Source organism: Pinus tabuliformis, chromosome 8 (assembly GCF_031772625.1).
Source record: "Pinus tabuliformis cultivar Carrire ecotype Pingquan chromosome 8, CPIR1, whole genome shotgun sequence".
Lineage (NCBI taxonomy): Eukaryota > Viridiplantae > Streptophyta > Pinopsida > Pinales > Pinaceae > Pinus > Pinus tabuliformis.
In genome coordinates this window covers 206,927,538-206,938,614 of record NC_142294.1, presented here as the reverse complement: position 1 = coordinate 206,938,614, position 11,077 = coordinate 206,927,538, and the positions used below count along the sequence as shown (strand labels likewise).

Below are 11,077 nucleotides of genomic sequence, written 5' to 3'. Positions count from 1 at the left end.
CCTCCTTGAGGTGGTTTTGCTTGTCGAACAACTACTTTACCTAATTCACACACCAACGCTTTGTCTTTAAGGTGCTGCTCTTGGGGGAGCTTCCAGCAAGTGGTTCTCTGATGGCCATTTCTGTCGCAATGACTGCAGTAGGTTTTCTTCCTCCATATTTGCTTAACCTGTTTCTTTTCATGTCGTTGAGAGGGTCTTTCACGCCTCATGAGTGCTGCCATTCTTTTCCAACACTTGGAAAAGGTATGGTTAGGTAAACCACAAAAAGTGCATGTTTTCGATGCATTGATCTTCGTTCATTATTAACAACATGATCATAATCAAAATGAACATGTGAAGATTGAAAGTGATTATACCTTCCTTTGATGTCGCTGATGTCAGTATGGTGATGAGAGCTTGCCTCAGCTCTCTCTCTGCAATGGAAACTGTCATGGGATGATGGGGATGTTTTCCCATCATACTCTTTCCTCGACGATGTCTCGGATGAATCTGACACCTTTGAGCACTCCCCTTTAGTGTACCTCGAGCCTGCAAATCGAGGTTCATGCACAACATCCAAAGGTTGTGTGATGCCTTGGTTATTAACACCAAGTTCTTTCTCCTCGTGCCTCGTCTTTGTAAGTAGCCTCATGTTTGTCCCTGTAATCGGGATCTCCAAATCTCCAACAGACAGCATACTATGAGAAGATGAAATCGAAAGGAAATCAACATCTTTTACCTTCTCTTTCGATTTGGAAAGAACTGATGAGGGTTGCTCATCATTTGGTGGTTCACTAACTATCTCAGTGCATTCCCCAACTTCTTTCCTAACATACCCAAGTCCTGCCTGACGGGGTAATTCCTCTACTTTGATGGGATTGACAATACTTTGCAAATGTATTTCGAGAAATTGTTACTTATGGATTATTGAATTTCCATGAAAGGAAGACAATTTATCCAGAATGCAACGCCGAGAAGCTAAGCTAAGTCGTGAGGCTTGATGATCTAAAATGCCGCAATACCGCAAGGAATGGGGGAATACCATATATACCCATGTACAATAAGTCAAGTAAGTAACGAGTGTTCGTCCATTTCAAGGTCTACCAGTACTGTAGTATGTACAAGGGAGCGAGCTAAACCGAAATAAGACCTGGATCAATAGTGGCCAAAACACCTATAACGGGATAATAGGCTTGATTGGTTCCCCACTCTTCAGGTGCTTTCGTTAGCTGGTCACTCTTCAGGTGTTTTAGTTAGCTCTCCCCTCATCAATCAATGGAATGTGACCCGTCTACAAGAAGCCTTCCTCTTCCTCTTTCAGTGAGGAAGACGATTTATCCATAATGCAGTGCGGGGAAGCTAAGATAAGTCGCGAGGCTTGATGATCTAAAATGCCGCAATACCGTAGATAATGTGGGGATACCATCTATACATGTGTACAGTAAGTCAAGTAAGTAATGAGTGTTCATCTACCAATACTGTACAAGGGAGCCAGCTAAACCGAAATAAGACCTCGAGCAATCGTTGCCAAAACACCTATACCAATAATGTACAAGGGACCCAGCTAGACTGAAATAAGACCTCCTCGATCAATGGTTGCCAAAACACCAAAAACGACGTGATAATAGGCTTGATTGGTTTCACTTTTGAGGGTTTTTTTAAGTGTTTATTTGTTATTTGATAATTTATATAGTAATTTCATAAGTATACTAGATAAACATGAAAAGGTAATTATGTAGTTATATGTGCTATTTTTTATGTGATAATTTGTATGGTAATTTTATAATTATATTAGGTAAATGTGAAAATGTAAATTTAGATTTAGAAATGCAAATAAGTTGATATTTGAAATTCCATTCATTAAAGTAGTATTGAATTCTATCTATGAAAGTAGAGTAGAAGAAAAGAATATTGAATTAAGACTTCTGTGATCCATATCAAGTTTTTGAGACATGTTTTCGGCCATAAACCACAATCACTGGTTCAAACGCGTGGAGAGATGAATTTTGATATGATTATTGGCGAAAATACTTCTCAAAAAAAAAAATGTCAACATTTTTTTATTTATACTATTTATAATTTTAAGATAAAAAATTGAATGAAAGATAATTTACCAACATTCAATAAAATGTAAGATAAAATTTTAAATTAAAAAAAAATAAAAATAAATAATTAAATAAAAATTACAAATATTCATTTAAATAAAAAATTGAATGGAAAAAAAAAAAAAAAAAACAATTGCAATCATTTAATAAAAAAAGAGGCCGATCAAAATAACAAAATAAACCTGGATTAATATTTTAAGCATGAATTAATATTCTATTTTATTTCATTTTTTTTTTCTAAACTTTAATTTCTATCCATAGGCTTCCCACGTTTACATGATTGTCAAAAACAATAAGCATCAAGTTATTATTTCATTTCCAATTCCGCATAAAGCTCTGTTACATGCTTCCTAGAGGTGGGAAACTCGCTTCAAAGGTTCCTTTCCCTTTTCAGTGAGAGTTGCAATGGGAGCTTGGGAAAGTTTCGAGAGCTTTGAAGAGTGTTTTTTTGGAGTTCCAACGTTCCCTTGGGTTGGGAATACAAAACGTGTAGACAAATATGTTGAATTGCCCACAAAACATGAGCCTTTATTGAAACCTTCCCAGGAAGAAAGGCCAAAGACATCCTTAAAACCAATATCCTTAATTGAGAAACTGGAGCAATCCCTTGATGGGTTAAGGAAGTGTGTAGCACCTCAATGTAAGGCCAATATCCTTAATTGAGAAACTAGAGCAATCTCTTGATGTAAGGAAGCTTGTGGCACCTCAATGTAAGGGCGATATTTGACATGCTCATGAGTATTTATTTTGTTGTTTATGTATATATATCGTAGAAGATTGTGTGGGTGTTGCAAACTATTAGTTTTGACAAGTTCCTTATTCCTACTTCCATCAATTTCTTGATGTGATTTATGTAGTTTAAATGGTAAAAATTGAAAGTGAAACTGAAAGCTTATCATCTCATTATGGCACTGATTATTGATCATCCGATTATTTCATCACTAGCTATTGTTGGATGTAAATTTTATTTAATCATGTTTATATAAAGTTATTATGATTATTAGTTTCTCTAGAGAATCAAAAGAATTAAATAAATTGAATTTCATCAAAATTTTTATTATAAAGTTTTAATGTTTAAAATTTTATCAAATATATTATTTTTAGTTCATCTTGACATTTATATAAAATTTTGATTTTTTTTTCCTTTTATTTTCTTTTGGAAAAAATAATTTGAATTCTTATTTAATGTTTTTAACTTCAAATTATTTTCACTTGATTTAAATGTTCTTTTATCAATTTAAACATTACCTTAATTGATCAGTAATATGACCTCGCTTCGTAGCCTCAACTTGAATTTAGATATCGCAGGCAACATCAACATCTGATGCTTTTTATATGTCCATATGTTCTCGGGCAATATCTCCATATGTTCTTTTTTGTATTTATTTTTGGACAGGCTTAGTCCTTATATAAATCCATGCTCTTCTTGCATGAAGAGTATTTGCTTTGATGTTGACCATGTAATCCTTTTCCAATAAAGGTTGTCCATTTCTTTTCTTGAAAAATAAGCCTCGATTTTGCAAGGCACCTTGGACATTGCTTATTGATCCTACCAACTCCAATGCCCTTGCTCAAATTTCCATTCATATTCTAGATGTATTTCCTTTGATGCTGGCCATATAATCTTTTTCTATTAAAGGTTGTCATTTTCCTTTCTAGAAAAATAAATCTCAATTTTGCAGGCATACCATTGGTAGGCACCCTCGATATTGGCCATGGATTATGGCCAACTCCAGTGCACTTGCTCAGATTTCCATTCACATTTTACACACTAGATGATAGTTGTGTTAAGGATAACATGTTTATTATTCTTTTAAATTTTAAAAATATATATAAATAATATTTATTCAATTTTGAGTGTTATTTTAATTTCCACTAATTAAATAAAAATAAAAGCTAAAAACAAAAATTACAGATAATCAAAAAAATATTTAAAATTAATTTATAATTTAAATACTTTTCTATATACAAACACTCAACAAATTTGATCATTTCTAAATATTCAAATTTAAAAATTTTATATTTTATTTATTTTTAAGTAAAATTTAATCATATAATTTTTATGTATTTCAAATATACAAATTTAATAATTTATTGTACAATTGTAATTTAATAATTGGAAAAAACAAAAAACAAAATATTTAAATTATATTAAATTTAATTAAATAACCAAGTTGGAAAACTGAGCTCTGACCTACTACGGATGCCTGCGCGCCTGCAGCCATTCTCTGCACCCTGCAACCCTAATCGCACCTGACGAATCACGCTTCGCAGCCAGACCTCTGCTGAAGGTCTTCCATGACGCAGCCAGGGGGAGGGGTGGGCGCTGCCCCCCCTCCTTTGAATGCCCACAAGGCCGGCGAGAAGACAATCAAAACCCCTCTGACTCCTCCTGGTACAAATCTCGAAAAAGAGCAAGAAGGCCGAAGGACCAATGACAACGAGATCCATGCAGATCAGCCTGCAGCCACCGACTCAGAAACTGAAACGCGCCAAAACGCCTCTTCGTCACAGCCAAAGGCGACTTCGGCTACTTGCATTCCAAAGGCGGCAGAACGCATCAAGATAGAACTGCCCAGTCATCGAATCAATGGAGAAATACAGTACATGCAGGACCATGCCTTGATCGGAAAATTTCTGGGCTTCTGGCCGACAGAAAAAGCCCTGAACGGATGGATCGCCTCAAAGTGGAAACCTAAGGGACAAGTTACACTGCAACTGGGTCCAAAAGGCTTCTTCACAGCCATATTTAACTGTCTAGAGGACAAATCCAAGGTATTCGAGGGTGGCCCTTACTTCTTCAACTCATCAGGACTGTACCTCACAGAATGGAAGCCAAGATTTAACCCTGATAAAGAAGATTTCAGTTGGGCTCCAGTATGGATCAGAATGTACTCCCTCCCTGTGGAATATTGGAAGGAAGAAACGCTTGCAGATATTGGCAACAGACTGGGGACCTTCATTAAAGTCGCTGAGGAAACAAAGAAGCGCAAATACACATCCTATGCTCGGATCTGCGTCAAGATGCACCTCACCAAGACTCTGGCAGACTCGGTAAGTCTCTTTCACGATGATTTTGAATGGAACCAAACTCTTGATTATGAACACATCCCTTTTCGGTGCCGCAAATGCCATGCGCATGGGCACCTGTTCAGGGACTGCCCTCTCAATCTGCATTCCAAAGCATCTCCCTCTGAAACCCTGACAGATTCGGAAGGCTTCACCATCATCCCCAACCGCCGCAGGCACACCAAGAAGAGTCAGGCAGCCCCAGAAATTACTACCAGATCAGACTCCAGGAACAAATTTTCTCCCCTGGCCAATCAAGATCCTCCCAGTGGGGAGCCTTTGGCTTCTGACTCTCAGCCCTCATCATCTTTCAATCCCCAAACCCACGAGCATACGGTTAATCTAAGCTCCTTGCAATCTCCGCTCCCACCTTTTGAAGACATCTCAAAGGCAGCCTCAGATCCCATCGACCCATTTGATGGCAAAGGGAAATCAGTATTAGCATCCAAACAACCTGCCTCTGACATGGATGTAGATGCAGCATTAGCGCTAAGCCTTCAGAATACCCCAGAGGAACAGGAGCAAAATACCCCTAGCAACATGGAACAGGATCCGGAGAATATTATCCTAGAAGGAATTGATATCCTAAAACTTGAAACAGCCTGTAAGCAAAAGGAATACAATACCATTCCTCCCTGGCAAATAGATCGGCTAGAAGGAGTCCTAGCCAGGGTACAGCACAACAAAAATCTAGGCATACAGGGAGGAAGTCCATGGGATATAAAAAAGAATCTCAAAGAAAACAAGAAGAGGGGACGCAAAACGGATCTGCAGCGAACCATTGCAGTGGGAGAATTGCTTATGGAATCAGGGAGATTCCCTAAGCTGACCAAGTTTTACAAACCTACAACACAGTTACCATGAAACTTATCTCCTGGAATGTGAGAGGACTCAATAGCCCCTCAAAAATCAGGATGATCAAGAACTTGATTCAACAAGAAAAACCTTCTATAGTTTTTCTTCAAGAAACAAAAGGCAGCACCATTGCCATGGATAAAGCACGAAACAAGATTTGGGCCGGCAGCAGCTCAATGTCAGTAGATGCCTCAGGGGCTTCGGGTGGATTAGCCATATTATGGAATCCACAGATTCTTACTCTCTACGACTTCCATGCCACCCATTTTCTCATTCAAGCATCCTTTCATCTAATAGGAACAAATATCCACGGGCATCTTTCAAATGTATACTTTCCGCAAAGCATACAACAGAAATTGGATCTGTTGAACACGCTCTCCAGTTTAAATGAGCACAGACAGTTCCCGCTCTGGATCTGTGGAGGAGACTACAACATCATACAATCGCTAGAGGAGAAGACAGGTGGAAGAACAAGATTAGAAAATGATAGCAAAGGACTCAGAGATTTTATACAGGACAACCACTTAATGGACATTCCCACCACCAATGGGATCTATACGTGGACTAACAAGCGCAGCGGCATCAATCATATCGCCTCTAGGCTAGACAGGTTCATACTCTCTGATAACGCAATCCATCTAGGAGGAGATTTCAATGCCTCTATCTTACCACACGGAGGTTCGGACCACTGGCCCATAATGCTTCAATGGTCCAGGCCGGGTACACGATGCAACAGGCCTTTTCGCTTTGAAGCCTTCTGGTTCACAAACCCAAATTTCAGGCAAATAGTGGAAGAGGCATGGAAGTCCTATAAGCCACCAGAAGGAGCCAAAATGTATCAATTCCAGCAAAAGTTAAAAAACTTAAAGCAAGTCCTCAAGAATTGGAATAGAACACAATTTGGCAACATACAGGAGAATCGACAAAGGTTGGAAAAGCAAATGGAAGCACTACAGCAAGACATCATCAGAGAAGGCCGAACAGAGGAACAATCCCAACAAGAGCAAATCCTCTGGCATCAAATAGAAGAACGGAGGAAACAAGAAGAAACACTCTGGCGGCAAAAATCACGAATCAGCTGGCTAAAAGATGGAGAAAAGAACACAAATTTTTTTCATAGGACAGCTATACAAAGGCGCATGCACAATAACATTACCTTCATCAACAATCAGCAAGGAGAGCGAGTGGAAGCCCACGAGGACATGGAGAAGGAATTAACAAATTACTTTCAAGACATCCTTAAAGAGCCGGAAGGAAACAGGGACGCAGAAATTAGAGCCATCACTCAGCATATTCCTCGAATAATAACTGAAGAGCACAACAACAAATTGCTTCAGCCCACATCTCTAAAAGAAATTGAAGAGGCAATGAACCAGCTCAAGGACGGCAAAGCCCCTGGACCAGACGGATTCACTGCCAATTTTTACCATGAATTTTGGGAGCTAATCAAAGAAGAGGTTTGGGAACTGGTGGAAGAATCAAGAAGCATGCATTGGATTCTTCCAGCCCTCAATACTACCTTTATAGCATTGGTCCCCAAATGCGCTGAACCAAGTAAGCCTGAAAGCTACAGACCCATCGCTTTATGCAATGTCATATACAAACTCATCACCAAGGTCATCGCAAATCGGCTCAAACCTCTCTTGCCATTACTCATTTCGCCGGAACAAACAGGTTATGTCGAAGGGCGGCAGATCATGGATGGCATCATCTTATCAAATGAGGTGATTCACTCTCTCAAAATTCTAAAAAAGCCAGGTATGCTTCTAAAATTAGATTTATCTAAAGCATTTGACAAGCTCAGTTGGAACTATATACAAAAAATGCTTATAGCTTTTGGCTTCAGTCACACTTGGACAAGATGGATCACCAATCTTATCTCCTCTCCAAGCTTTTCAGTTCTGTTAAATGGTTCTCCTTCCTATCCTTTTCGGCCTTCGAGGGGCATAAGACAAGGGGACCCTTTGTCGCCTTTCCTCTTTGTCCTCATGGCAGAAGGGTTGGGTAGACTGCTAAAGGCAGCTGTCTCCTCTCAAATGCTCAAAGGCATCTCTGTTCATGGCCTTCCACCTCAATCCCACCAGCAGTTTGTGGACGATACTATGCTATTTGGGCACCCATCCTCGCAAGAAGCCTCTGTCTTTAAATCTCTGCTCTCCATTTTTTCCAAAGCTTCAGGTACATCCATCAATGCCACGAAATCCCAGCTCTACTTCTTTAACACTCCACCCTCCACTCAAAGGAACATTGCCCGAATTTTGCAGTTCACTATTTCCAAGCTTCCGTCGACCTACTTAGGGGCTCCCCTGGCCGCTGCCGCTATAAAACATTCCTCCTGGCAGACTCTTCTTGATAAGCTAGAATACAAACTTTCCCTTTGGACATTCCGAGCTCTTAATATTGCCAGCAGGCTGGTTCTGATAAAATCGGTCCTTCAAGCCATGCCTTTGTACCTCTTTTCTCTTTTGGCGGCCCCAAAATGGGTTCTAAAATATATTCGCAATCTTCAGCGTAATTTCCTTTGGGGGTCATCTGGCTTGAATAGGAAATGGGCGCTTGTAAATTGGCAGGAAGTCTGCAAACCAAAATCAGAAGGGGGCTTGGGCCTGCGGGACCCTATACAGAGCAACAATATTATGGGTGCTCGTATGTGGTGGAACTGGATCACCAAGCCCAATTCACCTTGGGCCAAACTATGGCAGGCCAAATATGCACCAGGCAGTCAATGGAATGATTTAATCAGAATCAACTCTACTACTCCAGGATCACCTATATGGAACGCAGCCAAACCCCACAGCAAGTTCATCCAAGAACATAGTTTCTGGGAAATACATTCCGGCAATACGGCAAGATTTTGGGAGGACTCGTGGCAGCAACTCCCCAAGCTCGCTACAGTATTTCACAAGCCTCTCTGGCAAGAGCAGATGCAGCAAGCACACCTCACTCATGTACATCAATTTTGGCAACATTCAGCAAGTCCTGACTTCAGAATCTGGAAGAAGGCCAGTCTCTGGCAGAGAGATTGGCTAGGAGAAACATATGAGGACATAGATCAAGAATTATCATACAGAAGAATTAGACACTCCACTCATCAGGATCGACTCAGATGGGGCCACAAGCCTAAAGGTACATTCTCCACCAAAGAGGCCCACCAGCTCAGATACACAGACAATCAGATCAATAAGGACCACATATGGGAAAAGATCTGGCAACCAGGATTATGGCCTAAAATCTCTACCTTCCTATGGCTGCTCAGCAAAAGAAGAATTCTCACATGGGACAACCTGGTAAAGCGTGGATTCGTGGGGCCATCAAGATGCCCAAATTGCAACACTCACTCTGAGACAATCGGTCATCTCATGGAAACCTGTCCGCTAGCAGCGCAATTATGGAGGCAAGTTGAAACTCGCAATATGAGAACAGAAGCCAGGACAGAAGATATAACAGAGAATTTAAGGAATTGGGCCAAAACCCCCTTCAAGAGTCAGCTTCTCAACACTCTGTGGAACCTCTTACCAGGATTCATATATTGGACTCTTTGGAAGGAAAGAAACAATCGAATTTTCAACAACTCTTCCCGGTCCATTGAGGCCTTGTGGCTAGTCTTAACCAAACACCTGCAAGAAACACTTGCCATCAAATCCTGGTCAGATGCAGATATGCCAGACTCCCCAACGGAATGCCGGATTCTGAAGGCATGGAACATAAACCTCTCAGCAACACCGAAGGAAAGTACCCGAACCTCTATCAGCAGCGCCTCTCCTACCAGCTGGTCCCCTCCAGCCTATGCTACATACAAGTTAAACTTCGATGGTGCAGCCAAAGGCAATCCTGGGCTTGCGGGCTATGGAGGACTTATCAGAAATCACTCAGGGGAAATAATACAGATCTTCTATGGCTCGCTAGGCAAAGATACCAACAATGTAGCTGAATTAGAAGGATTATGGAGGGGCTTATGCCTTGCAGAACAGAACAGATACTTCCCTTTGGAAGTAGAGGGAGATTCCTTTATTCTTATCAATGCGGCTCAAAGAATTCAGGCAGGCACGCCAGCCGTCAAGGTAGCCACGAGCTGGAGGCTACTTAGCAGGCTGGAATCTCTGGAGGAAAAGCTACAAACTCCCCATAGTTTAACCTTCAAGCACGTAAGAAGGACAACGAACAAAGTGGCAGACAAACTAGCCAACCAAGGTGCTTCTCAGTGCATTCAGTACTTCGCAGGATCCCTGGATACCTCAGAAGATGACAAGCTTAACCATGACTGCATCTCCCTGGCACAGAAGGATCTCACCCTCCCGGATGTGGGTGTGGCGGAAACGTGTTGATGGCACTGGCCATCACGTGGGCAGATGGCAGGCCCGCATGGTCAAGGGGCTTCATGCAAAGCGGGATATTAAACCGCATGAGGTTCGGCAGCACAAGGCATTAATGCCTGTCTTCTCAGCTCGAGCGAGGAGCATGGCGATCGAGGCAGTGGAGCGATTAAATGGAGGAGGGCTTGGTCCGCAGCAGAATATGGGAGAGCTATGTCTGGAACCCCTGCTCCGCTCAGAGGGGAATGAGAGTGAGGTTCTGAAGAGCGCTCCGCCGGTTTCAGGGCAAGGAGCAAGCCACTGTACTGAGATAGCGTTTGGTTTCATAGCGGGAGGAGCTCCGAGTGATTGTGTGAAGCTGCAACTGGTTAATTTGGAAATGCCGAGGGAAAGGCCGCGTATGGGCAGCAGAAGAGGAGGAGGCAGAGGCAGGGCCTTCACGCAGCGGCAAGATTACAATTCGCCCTCCTCCTCTATAGAAGTAACGTCAATGCCTCAGAGATATCAGGGCAGCAATGAGGAGGATGGTGGTCATGACAGCAGACGCCCAAGTTCAGAGGAGGGTCAGATGGAGCTCCCCACACTCAGGTATCGGCTCCCCTGCCCTCAAGCTAATTCTACTTTGGTTGTTTCTATTATGATTGAGCCGGGCATTTCTCAAGACGCGGAGGTAGAGCCTTTACCGGAGGGGCAACGCTCCAGCAGAGAGGAATCCCCCATTGCGTGCCTTCCGGTTGGGGTAGGCACCAGCCGTTT

The 11,077-nt window shown here is 41.7% G+C and overlaps 1 protein-coding gene across 1 annotated transcript; it reads left to right on the top strand.

Annotated features, from left to right (window-relative positions):
• Positions 1 to 6,142: 6,142 nt before the first annotated feature.
• Positions 6,143 to 10,333, top strand: LOC149234854 (uncharacterized). The gene has a single exon (XM_089368394.1). It carries the CDS (start codon positions 6,143 to 6,145, stop codon positions 10,331 to 10,333), a length of 4,191 nt encoding a protein of 1,396 aa, XP_089224520.1.
• The last annotated feature ends 744 nt before the right edge of the window (positions 10,334 to 11,077 follow it).

Bases quoted from the DNA above. Each gene is read 5' to 3' on its own strand.
- LOC149234854 (XM_089368394.1), top strand. From the start codon at position 6,143: ATGGATAAAGCACGAAACAAGATTTGGGCCGGCAGCAGCTCAATGTCA.